We start from the raw sequence: 23,533 nt of genomic DNA on the forward strand, positions 1-23,533 counted from the left end.
ACGGGGTCTGTCAGAACCCCAAAGGCTTTTCCTGTCAAACCAAGCTACTGTGACAGGCCCCACATTACAAAACAACTCTCAAGAGACAAAAACGAGACTTTGAGGTTTTCCTTGGTGCTCCTGACCACAACCTTCCAGAGACGTCCAGCAGGTTCTGGTAAGCCCGGGGCAGTGTGGCGACGGCGCTCGTCTGGACCTAAAACAACTTCCTCCTCCGACTGCTGTGCAGCAGCAAGTTCGTGGCGCTCTCTATGAAGTTTTCCAAATCACAGATGGTCAGGAAATGCAGGATCCTACTCATTTTGCCCAGAAGGACCTGAATCTTCCGAGCTGTTGAACCAAAGTCCACCTCTAGGATTGCTTTCACCTTCATTTCACTCAGCCTCTCCGGGTTGATGAACTGTGGGAATTCACGGAAGGCTAGGTGAGGATATATGCTGCCCCAGACCCACCCCTCCCCCAACCCCCCCAGGATCAGACCCCTGTGGCCAGGACCGAGTCTTCCCCGGGAACGCCACTCTCCAGGCCAAATCTCCTCTCCCAGCCCAGCCACCAGCAACCTTTCTGCTGCTTCCCAAGGACACGTGCTGGGCCTGTGCCCGTGGCCACCCCCCAGCCTGAACCCAAGCCAAAGGGTGCCAGCTCCTGAGACCTGGTGTGGGCTGCCATCCAAAGGCTGTGCCCCCCTGGGAGCATCCGCTTTCCCCATAGATCCCCTCCCACGGAGGCCCTGCCACAGTTGGGAGGCTGTCCGAAGTGTCTGCCGAGAGCCGCACTCCCACTGCGGGCTCGCTGGAGTGAGTCTGGGTTTTGCTGGGATGAGGCACTGCCCAGTGAGGCCACCTCTACTGCAATTCGGCCTTGGTTTGTAGCTACAGAAGGCTGGGCAAAGGGTCTCCCAGAAGAATGCTAAAGAAAACCAAGATGTTCTATTTCTGTGAAGTATCCAACTTATGAAATGTTTTCACACAAAGCGTCTTATCGAAGCCGTACAACGACACTGTCACTTTATAAACGACAGCAGTCTCAGAAAGAGCAAGAGGCCTGCCTGTGTCGCACGGGAAGTGGAGGGGCTGGCGTGTTCTCAGGACGCCCTGCTGTCTGGCCTGGGAGGACCCTGCCGATGAGTTACATCTGTGCTGATTCGTTTCCTTTGGCCCCTGCCCCCTTCCACTGGCACAGGACTCGGACCATGTCAGCCATTCACCTGCCCTTTGGGGCATTGGTTTCCTTTGCTGACCCTCCCTCAGTGGAACCCCAGGTCCTCGTGCCCTCTCCATTCTAGCTGCTCCCTCCGGGCTCATCTCCATGTGCAGGGGCAAATGGAAAACTCGGGGAGACCATAAGTATGCATCATCTCTTTACTGAGGTGGCTGCTCTGGGGGGCCCAGGTAGGTGAGAAGGTTGGGACTTCGTTCTTTAGCTTGTAAACCAGCAGCCTTCCTAGGCAAGGGGGCCAGGGTGACCAGCTGTCTGGATCTGCATGAACTGTCCCAGCTTTAGCTCTCGAAGTCTCCTGTCCTGGAAAACGCCCCCATCCTGGGCAAACTGGGGTGGTGGTCACCCTAACCTGCCACATTCTCTCCTCTCCTTTCAAATATTAGTCATACAGCTTAATTGTGCTTGAGTCTGCTTCTTCCCTTCCATCAGCCTGCTTCTCCGCCTGGCCCACTTCCCACAAGACATGTCCATCTGTCTCCCCAGGCAGTCCTGCTGTCAGCGGCCTGGAATGCCTCTCTGGTGGGTCTGTAAACAGAGCCTTCTGTGGAGTGGGGGGGGGGGGGAGCTGGAGCAGGAACAGGATCTTGTGTGTGTCTCAGGGGGCAGTTAAGGAGATAGACTGGGCAGGGGCCATGCGGACGTAGAGGTTCAGATCCCAGCAGCTCCAGGCCTCTGAGTCTGCCCAGTTCCCCGCCTTCACTCTGGTCCTCAGGAAGGGTCTCTATAGCCCGCCTCTTGCCCTGTCACAGTGAGAACGCTAGGGTCCAGACTCCCCTCGTAGTGGACTGAACAGTGGCCCCCAAAAGACATGGCCAGTAACCTGTGAACGTAACCGTATTTGGAAATAGGATCTTTGCCGATGTAATCAAGTTAAGGACGGTGGATGAGGACTTGGGGTGGGCCCCAACTCCAATGTCTGGTGTCCTTATAAGAGAAAGGAGAGGGAGGTGGATGTGCAGAGAGACGTGGAGGAGCGGCCACGTGAAGACAGACGCAGAGACTGGAGTGAGGCTGCCACAGGCCAAGGAATGCCGGGAACCAAGCAGCTGGGAGAGACAAGGAGGATTCTCCCTTAGAGCCTTTGGAGGTAGCTGACACCTCGATTTTAACCTTCTAGCCTCCAGAACTGTGAGAAAATAAACTTCTGTTGATTTAAATCCCGCAGCTTGTGGTCATTTGCAGCGGAGAAAACTAACTCTCCTTTGGGACTTCCTGCCTGGACTGGGCAGAGGCCTTGACCTTCCAGGCAGTCATTTCTTTGGAAATGAGCATGTGTGAGAAGGAGAGTAGGGCCGGGGGCACACCTTCCCCTTTGTTTCTGGCCCTGCCAGATGACAGGGTGGTAGTGAGTGTCAGACCAGATGAGGCGTGTTGATATCGTGGTCTTGTTTTCCTTTGGGTTGGAGCCATGCAGAACATGGCCCGGGGCCCATGGCACGGCCGTAAGAGCCAGCCGTGGCCTGGTGCAGGGGGCAGAGGTGTGGGGAGTTGAGACCTTACCTTGTACTTGGTGCCCAGGTTTAAGGAAATGCGGTTTGTTTGGTGGACGAAGCGGAAGATGACCTCATTTTGGCTCTTGACTTGTATCTTGATGTACTGGTTGATGTTTAAGGAGATAGCCCGGACAGGGGGCGCGTGGACGTGCAGGTTCAGGTTCCACCAGTTCCAGGCCTTCTGGGTTTTGTCTTTGTCAAAGTAGTAGCCCAGGTTTTGGCTCAGGCTCAACCTAGATTGAGAAGTCCCATCAGGCAGCTGGGCACTTGGCCCTGGGGTGAGGGGCAATGCAGGCCTGCTCCCTCCCTCTCTCTCCCCCTTTCTTGCTTCAACCTTTGCCCACAAACAGCCCACAGGCTCCCACGGGTCTTGGCAGGTGGGAGAAGTTCCAACCAGGAAGGCAGGCCCAAGACGAGGTGCAGCCCTTCAGCCTCCGTGCAGACTCTAGTCTTGTCTTGTGCCTGGGCCCCCCACCCACGCGCTCCTTTCAGTCCCAGGGGCTGCGTGCTCTTTTCCTCCTCAGGCCTTTGCCGTGCTGTTTCCTCTGCCTGGAACCGACTTCCCACCCTGCTTGGCACAGCTGGCTCCTGCGTAAGGATCATTTTCTCAGAGGCCCTTCCTGACCAGCCCCTCTGGCTCCCTATGTCACTCTCCATCTTCGCTCCTTGCTAGTTTCCTCCATATAATTTACTAATACATGTAGTTGGTTCTTGTTATTCATGTATGTGTTAGGTTCTGTAAAGTCGCCTTGAACACTTAGTGAATACTGAGCCCGTTGTTCCAGGAGAACTGTGTATCTATCTCTCGTGAAGGTAATCTTCAATCCTCAAAGCAACCCATCCTGGTGGAGTCCACCTGGCCCCAGAGCTGGGGCTCCTGAGCCACCGAGCCCTGCCTCCTGTCTCCGTCCTCCGGGAGGCAGCACCTCATGCAGCCTCCGCGGGGAACGTGCGCATCAGAGGACTCAGATGTGTCACTGCTCTTCCCGTGTTTGTGATTCTGTCTACATGACACACACACTCCCCGCAAGCAATGAGTCCAGTGCTCACTACTCAGTGTTCATGGAGACTTTATAGAACAGAACCATCCTGAATAATGAGAACACCCGCACTTGTCTGTCGTCTGTGTTTTCTTTACTAAAATATAAATGTAAAACGTGGTCCTGCAGGGCAAGGTCCATGTCATTTGGTTCCCAATGAGTCCCTGCCCCAGCACTGTGCCTGGGACCCACGTCAATAGGTGTTGGATGAGTGAGGGTGCATGTGCTTCTCCCTCAGCAGCCCAGGCCCTCTTGTCTATGAGCCATCCTTTCTTGGCATTTGAAGCCGTCCATGTCCCTCTTCCCCGGCTTCTGCTTCAGACTCCCACCACGGCTGTCCCTGGAATCTGTGCTGTTGGGGCAGCAGCTCCTCTTGAGGACTGAATGCAGAGGGCAGAGGATCTGAGAGCTGGTGAAGCAGAGGAGGTGGGTGTGGGGCAGTCAGGATCACTCAGACCGCCTGCCAGGTTTCCTCCGGGCTGTCTGGTGGCCTCACAGGTCAGCTCAGAGCAGGAGGCCGGCTAAGGGCAGCCTTGTTCACCTCCAACAGGAGAACTCCTTGTCACTCCCAATCTAAGATTCTCCTGTTGCTTCCCATTACCCAGCAAACAAAGTGCAGAAGTCCTAAGTCTCTCACCTTCGGGCCGGGCCTGGCCTACCTCATTTCTCTTTACGTAGACAAGAGGCTGTTTGCACGTGAGGAGTTAAAAATCTGGGCTCTGGAGTCAGAATCTCCAAGTTCAAAGCCTAGATCTGCCACTAGGGCCAGTTACTCCCAATGCCTCAATTTCAACTGCAGATGATACTGCTACTTCACTCAGAGGGTTGCTGTGAGGATTAAGTGCCTGTACATAGCAACAACTCGGTCATCATTAGAATATCCTTATTACCATCGATGGAGAAAAGGGCAGAGAGGGACTTTTCCTCCACCCCATGGGGAGCAGGTCCTGCTAGCTCTGCCCTGTGATGGCCCCTATCACAGTTCTCTCACAAGGCCTTCCCTGTCCCCAGGGGTCAGAGGTCTGTCCCTGCCCTGGGCGCCCAGCTCTGGGCTGAGGCTTCCTCAGGAAAATGGGTCTAGAACCCCCAGGTATCTAAATCTGGAGGTTCCTCCTCAGGGGGTGTAAAGACCCCAAGCTGTGGAGTGTGTAGACCCACCCACCAGGAACCCTGAGTTCAGGCAGGTCTGGGCCCCTCGCTGTGGGGGACCCTGAAGCCCGGCAGGAGGTCCGGTCTGAGATTCCTCAAGTCCAGGGCCTGGAGGTTGTGGGCGATGCTGGGGTTTAGTTTCCAAACACCGGCAAACTACAACTATGCCATTACCTTTCCCGAGGAGACAGAAATAAAAAATGACCCGAGAAATATTCAGTCCTTAAACAGCTTAGCTCTAAATCCTTTCCAGCGCCTGGGGTGCAATGGAGGAGCTCGGCACACACAGGGTGAGGGGGTGGGGCTGGGACCTGGGGAGCAGCTGTGGACGTTTCTAGCAATGATTAGGCTTGGACGGCCCCGGTTGAGCAGCTTTGTGTTCCCAAATGACTCGGCGGGTCTTTGCCACAAAATCGATCTCCCTGTGACAAAGGGACTGCAGTTCTAACGATGAATTCTCTCAGGGACCTTTCCTCACAGGATCGAATTTTCCTTTGGTGCTGCTGCCCCTAGGGAGGGAAGCAGCTTGGGACGGGGAGCCCATTCTGCCTTGTGCAATGACGTTTTGGGGGGATGGGTGTGTGTGTAGGATACACAGAGACAGTTCTTCTCTCATCCAAGTCTCTGAGGCCTGAAATGCTGCTGCTTCGCTTTGGTTTAAGCCAAACTAGAGCAGGACTCAGATAACATGCAATTGCCCTCAGGGGAGGCAGGACAGAAATGTTGGGCAACTGCAGACAGCTGAGTGAGGAGGGGCTGCTGGGGGGAGACGAGAGGCCCACCAGGCGTGTATGCAGAGGGTCCAGGACCTGCTGAGGGGACCTCTTCCCTTTCCTTACTGGCCTGCTCCTTCAACACCAAAATGGAAGGACAAGAAAAATGACAGTGATACTATGGGGGTGTGTGCTCGGCTGTGGGGGCAGCTGGAGAACAAGGAGGGAAAGGCAGGGGCTGCCTTTGGGTGGACAGAGGGGCCAGGCCAGGGTGGGTAAGAGTGGAGGTCTTTTGCAGAGGTTCACGAGGCCCACTCCAAACCTAACGAGCAGCTTTCAACATGGGGCAGCCTCCCTTTTCTCCAGTGACCAGGAGCTCAGCATTAGATGTGAAAGCTGCCAGTATATCTCCCCTCTTGAGAACCATGAATGGTGAAGTGGTTAGCAGTTTCAGAAAAAAACTTCAAGACTAGAAGACAGCAAGGCCCACAGAGAGAGATGGGAGATGGAAGTTCGGGGTCCCTAAATCCAGAAATGGCTCTGAGGCTAGTGCCTGAGGCCTGGAAGCCAGGCTATTCTGGGGGAGAGAAATTGAGCCACTAGTCACTGCTGTCCCTCAGACGGGACATTGGGCTCATTCCCTTGTGAGGTTGAGTTTTTCCTGGGGTCCCAGCAAAGGTCTGGGTGTCAGCACAATGGCTTGGCTATCCACTGTTGTTGATTTTGATGAGGAGATGGAAGTATTTCCTTCGGGGTCTCCTGTCTTTGTCTTACGGTCTTTAGAGGGGTGTCACACCTGATAGATGAGGCAGCTGCTGCCAGCTTATGGGCCTTGGCTGATTTCTGAAGGCTAGTGGAGGCATGCTGGCCTGGGCCCCACACCCTGGAGACCTGCACAACCTCCTGGGAATCTCTTACAGAGTGCAGGCCTCCAGCCCTACCCAGACCGACAGAATCTGAATCCGAGCACCATCCTTCCCACTGAGTTTTGATGGGCTGAGATTCAGGGATAAGATGTAGTTTCTTGGATTTGAAGATGGTGGCGTAGGTAAATGCCTGTACTCACTGCCTCCCACAACCACATCAAAATTACAACTAAAATACAGAACAACCATCATCCAAAACTTTTGGAAAGCTGGCTGAATGGAAGTCCTACAACTAGAGATGTAAAGAAGAAAGCACACTGAGACCGGTAGGAGGTGCGGAGGTGTGGAATGGGCTGGTCCGGCACCCATGTGGGCCACTTTTTTAATTGGGTGGGAGATTGTCTCTGCAGAGGCTGCCTGGAGGGGCAATGGGTCCCAGCCCCAGAGCACACCCCCAGCCCAGGGTTCCTTCCAAAACTGGTAAAAGAAGTCCCTATGGGCAGTAAGAACTACAGGCTGTATAAACGAGTGTGGATTGGGGCTCAGTGACACAGAGGCTGCTGGAGACCCATCTGTTCCTCTTAAAAGGCTGGCAGTATGAACTAAGCTTGCAAGGTCCTGCTTTCTTTTCTGCTCCAGCACCAGGGCGAGGCTCGGGGGAACACAATCACATATGAGGAGGAACTGATTGTCCAGCATCAGGGTAGGGATTCAGGGGTAGCTTTCTCCCAGACAGAGGTGCTCACAGGGATCATTGTTTCTATGCTGGGGCCTCCCCAGTCACAGGGCTGACTGGAAGCCATTTCTGTTTGCTATGCCCTGGTGATTCCCTAAGACCCTGCCTCATCCAATTTACAACCCCTCCCAAGATGGGTGCAGTGGCTGTTGCATATGTCCTTGCTCAGTCTAAAATCTCTCAAACAAGCTGCAGCTGGGTCAGGGAGCCCCAAACCTATCAATAAAAAGCTCAAGACTGGGCACCAGCACCAGCCTGCCTTGCTTCATAGTTAGGCCTCATCTGGGTACTTCCAAACCCAATTCAAAGAGGAGGAATCTGCAGATCTCTCTGTAGCTCCTCCTGGGTGGCTCCAGGCAGTGGCTGACTTTGCACTTCCCTGGACACCCAAGAGCCAGTGCACCCAGTGGGCAGTGTCAGACCATACCAGATTGCAACTCTACACATCCATAAGCAACACACATAAGGGGCAGACTAAGTGAACACCAAAGCCCCACTGAAGCAAGTCCTGCTCCCTAAGGGTGTCTCCTGCACAGCAGTTCTTCCACTGTATTCGCAGCTGTCCCTCACAGCCAATTGTCCTGGAGTAACACCAACAACAATTAAGTCTCAACTACAACAAGACTGTGCTCACAGCCCACAAAGGGGTGCACCTAGAGCTCACAGCTCAGGTGACTGAGAAGGCTGAACCACAGAACACCTACTACACAAGGCCACTCTACCAACACAAGGAGACACAGCAGCTCTATCCAATACATAGAAAAACACACAGGGAAGCAGTTAAAATCTGGAGACAAAGAAACATGTCACAAATGAAAGAATTGGAAGAAAGCAAAGTACTAGATGTAGAGTTCAAAACAATGGTTATAAGGTTACTCAAGAATCTTCTAGAAACCTCCAAAAAAAAAATGGAAAAGGACCAGTCATAAATTAAGCATACACTGACTGAAATAAAGAATAATATACAGGGATTCAACAGAAGAGTAGAGGATTCTGAGAATCAAATCAATGATTTGAAATATGAGGAAGCAAAAAACACCCAACCAGAAGAGCAAAAAGGAAAAAGAATCCAAAAATATGAAGATAGTGTAAGGAGCCTCTGGGACAACTTCAAACATACCAACATTCGCATTATGGGGGATGCCAGAAGGAGAGAGAGAGCAAGATATTAAAAATTTATTTGAAGAAATAATGACAGAAAACTTCCCCTATATGGTGGAAGAAATAGACTTACAAGTCTAGGAAGTACAGAGAGTCCCAAACAAGAGGAACCCAAAGAAGCCCACACCAAGATACATCATAATTAAAATGCCAAGGGCTAAAGACAAAGAGAGAATCTTAAAAGCAGCAAGAGAAAAGCAGTTAGTTACCTACAATGGAATGCTCATCTGACTGTCAGCTGATTTCTCAACAGAAACTATGCAGGCCAGAAGGGAGTGGCAAGAAATATTCAAATATTCAAAGTGATGAATAGCAAAGACTACAACCAAGATTACCCAGCAAAGCTATAATTTAGAATTGAAGATCAGATAAAGAGCTTCACAGATAAGAAAAAGCTAAAGGAGTTCATCACCACCAAACTAGTATTCTATGAAACATTGAAGGGTATTCTTTAAGAAGAGGAGGAAGAAGTAAAAGATAAAAAAAAATATGAACAACAAAATGGCAATAAATACATACCTATCAACAACTGAATCTAAAAATCAAAATAAATGAATAAGAAATCTAGTGAACAGAATAAACTGGTGAATAAAATAGAATCAGAAGCATGGAAATGGAACAGACTGATGATTCTCAGAGGGAAAGCGGGGTGGGGGAGGTGCGAAGAGATTAACCAAACATCTTATATGCATATATGCATTACCTATGGACACAGACAATGGGGTGGTGAAGGCCTGGGGCGGTGGGGGAACTGGGTGGAGGGGAGCAATGGGAGGAAAAAGAGGGACATCTGTAATAATATCAACAATAAAGATAAAAATAATTTAAAAAAAGATGTAGGTTCTCTTGCAAACCTTATTTGATAATTTAAAAAAATGCTTAATTTCAGGCTGAGTCAAAATGCCATAAAATTTCTTGCCTATAATTTTATGTGTGGTTTAGGGCAAGTGACTTATTAGCTTCTCTGAGGCTCAGTTTTCTTACCAAGAAAATGAAAGTAGACACCCCCAAAGTCTCTTTTGTCCCTAAAAATAAGTGTCATTAGAGAGAAGAGGCCCACCTATATGCAGCCAGATGCCATTTGGGATAATTTAACCAAGTTTCTTGCCCCCACTACTTGGTGCTTCTTGTATCTAGTACCCTCTTCCACCTTTCAGATATCATTTTTATACTAAGGGACCTTCAGGGAGGGCAGACACCTCTGAGAACAAAGTAGACAGCTAATGTCGAAAAAACCCTTACAGAGAAAATATTCTTAAAAACCAAGGCTTGGAATATGAAAATCCTTGTGTCTTTTTTTTTTTGGTTGGGGGTGGGGCGTGGGGGAGCAGAATTAATAAGAAAAAAGTTAATATCAATAAGAAAGAAAGTGTAAGCCCTAGCTGGTTTGGCTTAGTAGATAGAGCATCAAGTTGTGGATTGAAGGGTGCTGGGTTCAATTCTAGTCAAGGGCACCTACCTTGGTTGCAGGTACCTGAGCCCTGGTTGGGTGCATGCAGGAGGCAATCAATCAATGTCTCTCTCTCACATCAATGTTTCTTTCTGTCTCTCCCTCTCCCTCTCCCTTCCACTTTCTCTAAAAAAAAGGAAAAATCTCTTTGGATGAAGATTAACAAAATAACAACAACAACAACAAAAAGAAAGAAAGAAAATATAACACTGATCCAAGATAATATGCACTTCCCACTACATGTCCACTTAGAACGCAGCAGGAACAGGAAACCTGAAAAGACAGTCCGTACCCCAAAGAGATGGGCAAAAATTTTGAAGTGACTAAACCACCTTGAATTGGTAAGGTGAAGTTTTCCACCATTACCAGAAAGGGAACTTAAGAACTAAGTTCAGTTAGAATGAAATATTTAGAAGTTATATTTTTTAATATAATACATGGGTTTCCAGAGCGCTCACCACACCCTCCTCGCTGAGGCCCCAGAATAGAGGGGTCCTAGGTCTTTCTAAGATAATTCTCATGAAGTTTGACTCTCAAGGGGAGTAAAGGAGATGAAGCAATAGAAGTGGTTGCCCCAAGTCTGTGACTGCCGTTTCACTCATGGGGAAAGCATTGGTGGGACAAGGACAATATGCCTTGTCTGATGTCGGGGACCTGTATTACTGGTCCATCATGGTACCCATCTCCCCATTCCAACATGTGTGAGTCCAATGAATGAATTCACAAGCAAAAGTAAGAGGGAGGGAGGGTAAGAATGAGAGTGAGAGAGAGAGAGAGAGACAGAGAGACAGAGAGACAGAGACAGAGAGAAATGAGTGAGTCAAGCCTTAACCACACTGCTTCTTCATGGGGATAAGTGTTTGGGACTCATGACCTAAACTTACCAGATTTCTCTGTATTCATCATAGATGGTGGCATGGCCAGTGTTGTTGATAAGGGCTCGAACACACCCTTCTTCACTGTCTTCCAAAATGATATATATGAACTGGCTCTCTTCTGTACAGAAGGAGATCACAGCCAGGTTTCCCGATGGGTAACTGGAAGATGGTTAAGGCACAAGCAGTCCCTTGGGATCCCCTTGCAGAGCCCTGCAGAGAGTGCAGGCCTTAGTAAAACCATGTCCCAGCCCAAATCCTAGACTTTTTAGGTGCCATATATGTCAATATAAGTGTCCTTGTGCTCCAGTGGATACTATATCTGGCCTGATTCATCAGGAAAGAGAATTCGGAAGATATTCTCATTGGGGTAGAGGATTACTTTTACAACATCTTGACGCACCTGGAAAGGAAAAACAAGCCTGTGAAAAGTGTTCAGGGGTTGATTGTCCCAATTCAGAGTATAGGGTTGTCACTAGAGTGCTTGGGACCCATCCGACCCATCACTACCGGGTCTATCACTGCCATCAACCTGCTAGGTAATCTGTACAGGAACTCTCTCAGGGCCTCAGATTACTTGTCCATATGATGAGGAGGCTGAAATGGATCACTCTGTGTGTGTGTGCGTGTGTGTGTGTGGGGGTGGGGGAGTACAGCCTCACATGCAGATTTTAAACTATCATTTCAATCACTGTAGTAGTTATTGGTTGTTTGTTTCCTAGGGCTGCCATAACAAAGAACTATAATCTGGGCAGTTTGAATCTACAGAAATGTATTCTCTCACAGCTGTGGAGATCAGAGCCTGAAATCAAGGTGTCAGCAGGGTTGGTTCCTCCTGGCGGCTCTGAAGAAGAATTTGTTCCATGCCTCACTCCAAGCTTCTGGTGATGGCTAGAGATTCCTTTTTTTCTTGACTTGTATTGCATCGCTCAAATCTCTGCCTCCACCTTCATGTGGCCTTCTCCCCCTGTGTCTCTGTGTCTTCACGTGGCTGTTTTCTTGTAAGGACACCAGTCATTTTGGAGTAGGGGCCCACTCTACTCCTATATGACCTCATCTTAAGTAATTACATCCTCAAAGACCAATTTTCCAAATAAAATCATACTCTGAGGCACTGGGGGTTAGGGGTTAAACATATCTTTTTTGGGGGGAATATTCAGGGTTTTCTTTTTTTAAAATATATATTTTATTGATTTTTTACAGAGAGGAAGGGAGAGGGATAGAGAGTCAGAAACATCGATGAGAGAGAAACATCAATTAGCTGCCTCCTGCACACCCCCTACTGGGGATGTGCCCGAAACCAAGGTATATGCCCTTGACTGGAATCGAACCCGGGACCCTTCAGTCCCCAGGTCGACGCTCTATCCACTGAGCCAAACCGATCAGGGTTTATTTTTTTCTTGAATCTGAGTGAATTATATTTTTCTGGGAAATTGTTCATTTTATGTAAATTTTCAAATGTATTATTATTTTTTTCGATTTTTCCCTTTTTTAAAAAAAATCTTTATTGTTAAGATTATTACAGTTGTTCATCTTTTTCACCCCCATGGTGCCCCTTCATCCGGTTCCCACCCCACCATCTGCCCTTACCCACCCCCCCCCCCACTGTCCTCATCCATAGGTGCACGATTTTTGTCCAGTCTCTTCCAGCACCCCCGACCCCTTTCCCCCCTGAGAATAGTCAGTCCATTCCCTTTCTATGCCCCTGATTCTATTATATTCACCAGTTTGTTCTGTTCATCAGATTATTTATTCACTTGATTTTTAGATTCACTTGTTGATAGATGTGTATTTGTTGTTCATAATTTGTATCTTTACCTTTTTCTTCTTCTTCCTCTTCTTAAAGGATACCTTTCATCATTTCATATAATACTGGTTTGGTGGTGATGAACTCCTTTAGCTTTTTCTTATCTGTGAAGCTCTTTATCTGACCTTCAATTCTGAATGATAGCTTTGCTGGGTAAAGTAATCTTGGTTGTAGGTTCTTGGTATTCGTCACTTTGAATATTTCTTGCCACTCCCTTCTGGCCTGCATAGTTTCTGTTGAGAAATCAGCTGACAGTCGTATGGGTACTCCCTTGTAGGGAACTGACTTTTTTTCTCTTGCTGCTTTTAAGATTCTCTCTTTGTCTTTTGCTCTTGGCATTTTAATTATGATGTGCCTTGGTGTGGTCCTCTTTGGATTCCTTTTGTTTGGGGTTCTCTGCGCTTCCTGGAGTTGTAAGTCTATTTCTTTCACCAGGTAGGGGAAGTTTTCTGTCATTATTTCTTCAAATAGGTTTTCAATATCTTGCTCTCTCTCTTCTTCTGGCACCCCCACAATTCGGATGTTGGTACGCTTGAAGTTGTCCCAGAGGCTCCTTACACTATCTTCATATTTTTGGATTCTTTTTTCATTTTGCTTTTCCGGTTGGGTGTTTTTTGCTTCTTCATATTTCAAATCTTTGACTTGATTCTTGCGATCCTCTAGTCTGCTGTTGGAACTCTGTATAATATTCTTTTTAAAAAAATATATTTTATTGATTTTTTACAGAGAGGAAGAGAGAGAGATAGAGAGTTAGAAACATCGATGAGAGAGAAACATCGATCAGCTGCCTCTTGCACATCTCCTACTAGGGGTGTGCCCGCAACCAAGGTACATGCCCTTGACTGGAATCGAACCTGGGACCTTTCAGTCCGCAGGCCGACGCTCTATCCACTGAGCAAAACCGGTTTTGGCTGTATAATATTCTTTCAGTCAGTGTGTGCTTAATTTCTAGTTGGTCCTTTTTCATATCCTCGAGGGTCTCACTAGATTTCTTGAGGGTCTCACTCAATTTATTGGTGGTTTCTAGAAAATTCTTGAAAAACCTTATAAGTGTGGTTTTGAACTCTATATCCTATAGTTTGCTTTCCTCCATTTCTGTCATTTGTGACCTGTTTCTTTGTCTCCACATTTTTTATGCTTCCCTGTGTTGATAGAGTGGCTTTGTGTGCTAGGTGTCCTATAGGGCCCAGTGGCTCAGCCTCCCCAATTATCTGAGGTAGACACTCTTGGTGCACCCCTTTGTGGGCTTTGTGCACAGTCTTGTTGTAGTTAAGCCTTGATTGTTGTAGGTATCACTGGGAGGAATTGACCTCCAGGCCAATTGGCTGTGAGAATCAGCTGTGTCTATGGTAGGGAGAACTTCTGTGCTGGAGACACCCTTCTGGGGCAAGACTTGCTTCAGTGGGGCTTTGGTGCTCACTGAGTCTGCCCCCTGAGTGTGTCCCTTATGAATCTGAGGAGTTGTAATTGGATGGTCCCACTCTGACCACTGGGTACACTGGCTCTTGGATCTCTAAGGAGGTGCTAATTTAGCCTCTGCCTGAGGCTACCTAGCAGGAGCTACGGAGAGATCTGCAGATTCCTCTTCCTTGTTTGGGGTTTAAAGGTGCCCAGATGAGGCCCAGCTGTGAAGCAATGCAAGCTGCTGTGTGGCCTTGGGCCTTCTTTTGAAAGTTCTGGGTCTGTCTGACAGCTGCAGTTTGTTAGGTAATTTTTAGATTGCAAAGGGCCAGGCCTTTCATATGCAAAAGCCTCTGCTCACAGCTTGGGTGGGGTGGGGTCTCAGGGGATCAACAGGACGGAGCAAGCAGCTATGGCTGCTCCTCAGTCCTACACTAAGAGTCCCGGTAATCACTGCAAGCACCTCTGAGAGAAAGCCGCCCTCCAGTTCCAACCGATGCCAGGCAGTCCAGTTTCTCCTGTATGAGTCTGGGTCCCCAGAGACTCTCCCAGAACTGGAGTTCAGAGCAGTCGGGAGCTTGAGACTCCCTCCCAATTGAAAAAGACAGCCTCGTCCTCAGTTGCCAGCCCTTTCCACGTGCGCCTCTGTACCTCTGCACTTTACTTCCGCACCTCCTCTGAGTCTCAGTGTGCTTTTCTCTTTCCTTCTAGTTGTAGAATTTCCACTCAGCCAGCCTTCCTGTGGTTCTGGGTGATTTCCGTTTTGTCTTTTAGTTGTATTTTTGAAGTAGTTGTGCTAGGCAGCAATTTCCGGTGTTTACCTATGCCACCATCTTGGTTTCTCAAATGTATTATTATAAACATTTTTCATATACTGTTATACTATTTTAAAAAACTTCTACTGCCTCTGAAGTTATGTCCTTGTCTTCATTCTTTATATTATTAATATCTTCTCTCTCTCTTTTTTTTTAAGATCAACCTTGACCTAACATTTGCCCATTTTACTAGTCTGTTCAGAGAACCAACTTTTAGTTTGTGTATTTTATTAATTCTTTGGTTTCTGTGGTATCAATTTCTGCTCTTATCATGATTATTTGTATGCCTCTATTTTCTGTGGGTTTTTTATATTACTTTATTTAATTTTTCTAATTCCTTGAATTGAATGTTGAACTCATTGGTTTTCATTTTTCTTCCTCTCTGTCTTCTTCTTCCTCCTCTTTCTTTAATATAAACATTTAAAGCTATAATGTTTCCCTCAAAATACTGTTTTAGCTGTTTCACATGAGTATAGATACTTACCTCTAATTCCATTCTAGATATTTTCAAATTACCAATATGATTTCTTCCTTAACACAAAAGTTATTTCCCAGCAGGTGTGGATCAATGGTTGAGTATTGACCCTTGAACCAAGAGGTTATTGCACCGGTTTGACTCCTAGTCAAGGCACAACTTGCATGTTGTGGTCTTGATCTTAAGAAGGAGGCATCCAGGGGAGGCAATTGATCAATGTTTCTCTCTCATTGATGTTTCTATCTCTCTCTCCCTACCCCTTCCTCCCTCTCTAAAATCAATAAAAACGCATTTTAAAAATGTTATTTACAAATGTGTTTTAAAATTTACAACATACCAGTTGCTTTTGGTTATGTTATTATTATCACTAATTGAAATGCATTGGGGTAAGAGGCATAGCCTATATATCAAGTGTTTAGTGTTTTCTGGGGTTTGCTTTGTGGCTTAGTGTGTGATCAATCATTGTAGCTATTTCATGTCTGCTTGAAAAGGATGCATGCCCTCCAATTGTTTCATGCTCCTGGATTATCAGAATACATTGGTCACCTGATCTTTTCCCTCCCTTTCCCATCATACACCCCCACCGCAACCACACTTGTTCACACTCACTCTTCTGCTTTTTAGGGTTTTCTCTATTTCTGGTATTATTTCCCTTACTTTCTTACACACGCTACTCTGTGTTTAAAGGAACGCTTTTTACATTTTCTCTAAATTTCCCAGGTGTTTGGAGCCAGCTTTTTAGGTCATCTAGCCTTCCACATTACTTTAACTAGAAGCCAAACCAGTGATCTTCAAACTATTGTTTAAAAGAGTTGAAAAATCCTTTATTCAGGAAAGCTTGCAGCAGGATTACTGATAGCTCTAACAGGTTGTCTAGGGCCAGTCACAGACAATGTCTGACATTAGCCTGCACCAGAGTCCCTCCAGAGAGGCTCAGAACCAGTACACCCAGTGGCCAGTTTCAGAGAATAACAGAGTAGGATCCAATAAGCTTCAGAAGCAGCATATCCACGGGGAGATCTCAGGAGGCACCAAAACCTGCTGAGGAAAATTCTGCTTTGTGTGAAAAGCACCTGCACAGAAACTTGCATGCTGTGTTGGGGGTTGAGCCTCATTGTCAGCCAGCCTGAGGGTCAAGTCCATGCACAAATTAGCCAATAGCAATCAAGACTCAATGACAACAGGAAGGCCCACATATGTGCATAAGGAACTTTCTTCGAGCACTCAGCTCAGGTGATCAGGGAGACTGTGCCATTGGGTCCCACAGGTCACCTACTATATAAGGCCACCCTACCAAGACTGGGAGTTGTAGAAAATCTACCTAATACATAGGGAAAAAAACTACAAAGAGGTAGTAAAAATGGGTAGACAAAAAAACAGGCCCAAAGTGAAAGAACAAGAGAATTCTCCAGAAGAGCTAAATGAGTGGAGGTAAGCAATATGTCAGATATAGAGTGCAGAGTAATGATCATAAGGATGCTCAACAGCATGGAAAAGGACATAGAAAGCATAAAAAAGACCAGTCAGAAATGAAGAATGCCATATGTGAAATAAAGAATACACTGAAAGGAATAAACAGTAGGCTCAGTGAAGCAGATAATTGAATCAGCAATTTAGACAAGCTAGAAATAAACACCCAATCAGAGCAGAAAAAAAAAGAATTAAAAAAAATGAGGATAGTTTAAGGAACTTTTAAGACAATATGATGCATAATAAAATCCATGTCATAGGGGTTCCAGAAGAAGAAGAGAGAGAAAAAAATTGAGAATGTATTGAAGAAATAGTGATTTGTTACCTACAAAGGAGTTCCCCTAAGACTGTCAGCTGATTTCTCAAAAGAAACTTTCAGGCCAGAAGGGATTGACATGAAATATTCAAGGACCTACAACCAAGACTATTTTACCCAGAAAAGCTGTCATTTACAATTGAAGGAGAAATAGCTTTACAGACAAGGAAAAGCTAAAGGAGTTTGTAACCACTAAACCAGTATGGTATAACAAGAAATGTTAAAGGGCTTACTCTAAGAAGAAGAAGGAAGAGGAGAAAGAAGAGGAGGAGGAAGAGGAGAAGGAGGAGAAAAAGAAAAAAATAGGAATATATCTAAAATAAGAAAATAACATTAAAAACACACCTATCAATAATCATATATTATTTTTAAAATAATACATAATGATAAAAAGAGCAACCCAACAAGAGGACATAACCCTTGTGATCTTTTATGCACCCAACATAGGAGCACCTAAATATGTAAAGCAAATTAAAAGAAAAAAAATATTTTTATTGATTTCAGAGAGGAAGGGAGAGGGAGAGAGAGATAGAAACATCAATGATGAGAGAGAATCATTGATTGGCTGCCTCCTGCACGCCCCTTACAGGGGATCAACTCACGCATATGACCTCACTGGGAATCGAACCATGGCCTCATAGTTCATAGGTCAATCATTGATCGGCTGCCTGATAACCAAGGATGTAAAGTGGAGACCACATAGAGACTGGGAGGAAGTGTGGACGTGCGAGAGGGCTGGCCAGGCTCCCACAGACAGCAGTTGAATTTCTGGAGGGATATCTCAGCTGTGTGTGTGGGTGAGGAGGTGGTTCCCCACTGAGAACTCGGGTCAAACCCCAAACTAGGTTCCCAAGTCCAGAACACCAGAACAGAGAAAGGTGCCCACATAATATCTGGCTGTGAAAAGCAGCAGGTTTTCTGTCTGGCAGAGAGAGATGGCTAGAAATGCAAACACCCTCTTAAAGGGCCAATGCACAAAATTTGGTGGGTAGCCACTCACTTTGGGCTCCAGTAGAGGGAGGGCAGAGTGGACTAGAGCTGTACGAGGAGAATCTAGGGTAGAGGGCTCTGGGGATAGAACCTAGAGAGCAGAAACTGTGCTGAGCTGTTCCCCCATACTGCACAGGACCCCTTTCTCAGGCAGACTATTACCACCCAGGCGGCTTTTGCCTAGGGCAGTGATGGCGAACCTATGACACGCGTGTCAGAGGTGACACACGAACTCATTTTTTTGGTTGATTTTTCTTTGTTAAATGGCATTTAAATATATAAAATAAATATAAAAAATATGTCTTTGTTTTACTATGGTTGCAAAGATCAAAAAATTTCTATATGTGACACGGCACCAGAGTTAAGTTAGGGTTTTTCAAAATCTGACACGCTGAGCTCAAAAGGCTCGCCATCGCTGGCCTGGGGCGATGCTTCCCCCACCCTGTTTGGAAAACCTCTTGCCCCATCCTGTGGAGTTTATGCCTCACTGTGGCATGTACCTGAGGCTTATTAAGGGACTGGGAATAACAATCAGGCTGCAGACAGAGGTGGACCTCTGGGTGCTTTGAGTCTTTGCCTGATCTGCTTCTGGTCATAGGGCTAAGAAAAGCCCCATGGTGCACATCCTGGTCCTGTCTAAACAACCAGCCCCAGCAGAGGGAGCCACAAGCTGCAGACTGCTGATAGCTCCAAACACAGAACTCAGGGCCAGTCACAGTGTCTGGCCTTATCCTCCACCAGAGACCCTCCAAAAAGACTGGGAGTCATGGCAGATCTACCGAACATATAGAAACAAACCCAAACAGGCAGCCAAAATGGGAGCCAGAAAACAAGCCCCAAATGAAAGAACAAGAGAATTCTCCAGAAGAAGAGAGAAATGAAATGGAGATAAGCAATTTATCAGATATAGCAATTATGAAAAAAGACCAGTCAGAAATGAAGAATGACATAGCAGAAATAAAGAATACATTGGAAGGAATAAACAGTAGATTACTGGAAGCCAAGGATTAGATCAGTGAATTAGAAGACAGGGTAGAAAAAATCACTCCGAGAACCAAAATGAAAAAAAAAAGTAATAAAAAAACAGGAGGACAGTTTAAGGGACTTGTGGGACAACATGAAATGTAATAATATCCATGTCATAGGCAGGCCAGAAAATAAAGAAAGTGAGCAAAGGAGTAAGTGGATGCTACACTGACACTCTCCCAGGACCAAGCTGGAATTACAACTAAAATATAAAAAAAAATCCTGGATAATCAACTGAATTTGTTGGAAGAAATAATGGCAGAAAATGTCCCTAACCTGGTGAAGAAAAAAGTCACACAAGTTCAGGAGGCACAGAGAGTCCCAAGCAAGAAGAAACCAAAGAGGCCCATTCCACACATCATAATTAAAGTGCCAAAAATTAAAGACAAAGAGAGAATCTTAAAGGCAGCAAAAGAAAAGCAGGCTCCCATAAAGCTCTCAGATGATTTTTCATCAGAAATTCTACAGGCCAGAAGGGAATGGCATGAAGTATTCAAGGTAATGGACAGCAAGGTTCTGAACCCAAGACTACTTTATCCAGCAAGGCTATCATTCAAAATAAATGGTGAAATAAAGAGCTTCCCAGGTAAAATAAGGCTAAAAGAGTTTATGACTACCAAACCAGCATTATAAGAAATGTTAAAGGGACTGCTGTACTACTAATAAGATTATATTTATATCTATATCTATATATAATTTATAATATCTATATATATATCTATATATATCTATATCTATCTATCTATCTATAGAAAGAGAGAGAGGCAAAAAGAATTAAGATGGAAATAAATAAGTACCTATCAATATTAACCGTAAATGTAAATGGCTTAAATGCTCCAATCAAAAGACATAGGGTCACTTAATGGATAAAAAAAAAATGACAAAAATATAGGCTATCTACAAGAAACCAAAAGACTCACACAGGATGAGAGTGAAGGAATAGGAAACAATTTTCTATGCAAATGGAAAAGAAAAAAGCTGGGGTAGCAATATTCATATCTGACAAAATAGATTTCATTTTTAAAAAATATATTTTATTGATTTTTTACAGAGAGGAAGGGAGAGGGATAGAGAGTTAGAAACATCGATCAGCTGCCTCCTGCACACCCCCTACTGGAGATGTGCCTGCAACCAAGGTACATGCCCTTGACCGGAATCGAATCTGGGACCCTTGAGTCCACAGGCCGATGCTCTATCCACTGAGCCAAACCAGTTTGGGCCTGACAAAATAGATTTTAAAATGAAGGCCATAAAAAGAGACAAGAAAAAGATTGATCCAACAAAAGGATATAACCCTGGTAAACATATATGCACCCAATATAGGAGTACCTAAATATATAAAAAAACTTCTGGAGGGCTTTAAGGGAGAGATCAACAGCAATACAGTCATAGTAGGGAACTTTAACACACCACTGACATCACTGGATAGATCTTTCAGACAAAAAATCACCTATGAAACAGAGACCTTAAAAGACATACTAGATCAGATGGATTTAACTGATATTTACAGAACATTTCACCCTAAAGCTGCAGAATATACATTTTTCTCAAGTGCACATGGAACTTCTCAAAGATAGATTACATGTTAAGACACAAAATAAGTCTCTACAAGTTTAAGAGGATTGAAATCATATTAAACCTCTTCTCGAATCACAATGGCATGAAACTAGAAATCAACCACACTAAAAACACTCGAAACATTCAAATACATGGAGGTTAAATAGCATGTTACTAGCCAATGAATGGGTTATCAATGAGATTGAAAAAGAAATAAAAAAAACCCAAAAAACAAAAAAACTTCCTGCCGAAACTGGTTTGGCTCAGTGGATAGAGCGTCGGCCTGTGGACTGAAAGGTCCCAGGTTCGATTCTGGTCAAGGGCATGTACCTGGGTTGCAGGCACAGCCCCAGTAGGAGATGTGCAGGAGGCAGCTGGTCGATGTTTCTCTCTCATCGATGTTTCTAACTCTCTATCTCTCTCCCTTCCTCTCTGTAAAAAATCAATAAAATATATTTAAAAAACAAACAAACAAACAAACAAACAAACAAAAACTTCCTGGAAACAAATAAAAATGAACATACAACAACCCCAAATCTATGGGATACAGCAAAAGCAGTCCTGAGAAGGAAGTTCATAGCACCACAGGTCTATTTCAAAAAATAAGAAAAATTATTAATAAACTATTTAACCCTATAACTTAAAGATTTAGAAAGAACAATAAGCCCTGGCGGGTTTTGCTCAGTGGATAGAGCATCAGCCTGTGGACTGGAGGGTCCCAGGTTCGATTCTGGTCAAGGGCATGTACCTTGGTTGTAGGCACATCCCCAGTTGGGGGTGTGCAGGAGGCAACTAATCAATGTTTCTCTCTCATCGATGTTTCTAACTCTCTATCCCTCTCCCTTCCTCTCTGTAAAAAAATCAATAAAATAATTTTTTTTAAAAAAAAGAAAGAACAATAAGATAAGTCCAGAGTAAGTAGAAGGAAGGAAATAATAAGAATTAGAGCAGAAATAAATGACATAGAGACTAAAAAACAATACAAAAGATCAATGAAACCAAGAGCTGGTTCTTTGAAAAGATAAACAAGATTGATGAACCCTTAGCCAGATTCATCAAGAAGCAAAGAGAGAGGACCCAATAAGCAAAACCAGAAATGAATGAGGTGAAGTAATAACCGACACCACAGAAATACAAAGGATTGTAAGAAAATACTATGAACAATTATATGCCCACAATGTGGATGAAATGGAAATATTCCTAGAAAAATATAATCTTCCAAAATGGAACAGGGATGAATCAGAAAACAGGCCAATAATAACTGATGAAATTGAAGCAGCAATAAAAAACTCCCAACAAAAAAAAGCTATAGTCTGGATGGTTTCACTGGGGAGTTTTGTAAACCTTCAAAGAAGAACTGTGGAAAGCAGTATAGAGATACCTCAAAAAATTAAAAATGGAACTGCCTTATAAATCAGAAATTCCACTGCTGGGAATTTATCCAAAGAAACCTGAAACACTAATTTGAAAGAATAGATGTACCTCTATGTTCATTGCAGTGCTATTTATAATAGCCAAGATTTGGATGCAGCCCAAGTGTCCAACAGTAGATGACTGGGTAAAACAGCTATAGTACATTTACCGCACACAATGGAACACTACTTGGGCATATAAAGGAAGAAAATTTTACTCTTTGCGACAGCATTGATGGACCTGGAGAACATCATGCTAAGTGAAATAAGCCAATCAGAGAAGGACAAGTATCATATGGTTTCACTCATAATGTGAAATTTAATGAACAAACTGAACTACCAAACAAAATAGAGACAGGCTCATAGATAGAGAGCAGGCAGACAGCACTGGTGGGGGTGGTGTTGGGGCTGGTGGTAGAGGGATTGAGGCAAAAAAGAAAAAAATAGAGAAAGAACCCCTAGACAAGGACAACAGTGTGGTGATTGTGGGGGTGAGAGGGATGGGTGGAGATGGAAGAGGGATAAATGGTGATAAAAATAAAATAAAGAAGGAAAATAAAGAAAGCTTGCAGCAGAATGCCAACATCTAAGACAATAGAAGAAAGAAAGGCAGCTATTTGGGGAGTCACTGTAGGTGTTCTCTCTATGGCACAGCCTGTAAGTGCTCAGGAACCTGGGCATCTGGATGAAAACCACTATGGGAGGTTAGAAGGTCCTGTAACAGACTCTATCCCCACACCTGGCACTGCGGCAAACACTTTACTTCCACAACACAGTGACCCTACACGATTGGCACTATCATTGTCCCCATTGAAGAGAGGCTAAGGCTAAAGACTTACACAAAGTTACCAGTGAGAGGAGAGCCCCTCCCGTTAACCTGCAGGCTCAGTAGTGCAAACAGGCTGCCTCTGACCATTAAGCTCTCAGCCGCCGCTCATATTTAGTTTACAAATTAATGCTCTTCTTCTTCTTTTTTTTAACCTAAAAATGTGCCTTGTAAGAATATCTGTGGTTGGTTTGCTGCTGATGGCCTGTAAAAAGCTTCTAGATCTTGCTCATGGAAGAGAATATTTGTATTTTAGGCCTTATTTTCAAAAGCCACCTGAAAGCCAGATTTCTCAAGATGCTTTTTGCTTGTCAAACTCACTTGTCATATAATGACACTTTCCTAACGGTGAGGACCCCATGGGAAAAGCAAAATCTCTGACACAGAGGTAAAGTCCTTCCATTTTTCTCTCACTAGGAGATTATCATCATGTGTCACTTAACGACAGGCACACGTTCTGAGAAATAGCATCTCTTGGCAACTGCATCATTGTGGAAACATCTAAGAGTGCACACAGCCATAGATGGTGTAGTCTACTACCATAACTGAATGCGCTGGGCTTTTATATGACTGGCTGTGCAGTATGTTTGTTTACCTCAGCATCACCACGAACATGTTGCATTGTTGTACAGTGCATAACTGTATAATAAGTGGCATATCTAAAAGCCTGAATCCCATCACTATTTTCTTGGGAACAGAGTATGAGGCTAAGAGCTAAAAGGTAAGATACTACA

At 45.1% G+C, this 23,533-nt stretch overlaps 1 protein-coding gene across 1 annotated transcript in view; it reads right to left on the minus strand.

Annotated features, from left to right (window-relative positions):
- Positions 1-196: 196 nt before the first annotated feature.
- The window catches only part of ERICH6B (glutamate rich 6B), a 65,184-nt gene continuing 41,847 nt past the window's right edge, over positions 197-23,533 (minus strand). The window contains exons 8-11 of the mRNA XM_023749098.1: positions 11,022-11,107; positions 10,714-10,866; positions 2,722-2,947; positions 197-400 (exon numbers count right to left, since the gene is read on the minus strand). Of these exons, the coding sequence (XP_023604866.1) occupies positions 197-400; positions 2,722-2,947; positions 10,714-10,866; positions 11,022-11,107 (669 nt within the window). The remainder of the gene's footprint in view (positions 401-2,721; positions 2,948-10,713; positions 10,867-11,021; positions 11,108-23,533) is intronic.

Source organism: Myotis lucifugus, unplaced genomic scaffold, assembly GCF_000147115.1.
Source record: "Myotis lucifugus unplaced genomic scaffold, Myoluc2.0 scaffold_7, whole genome shotgun sequence".
In the NCBI taxonomy this organism is placed as follows: Eukaryota; Metazoa; Chordata; class Mammalia; order Chiroptera; family Vespertilionidae; genus Myotis; species Myotis lucifugus.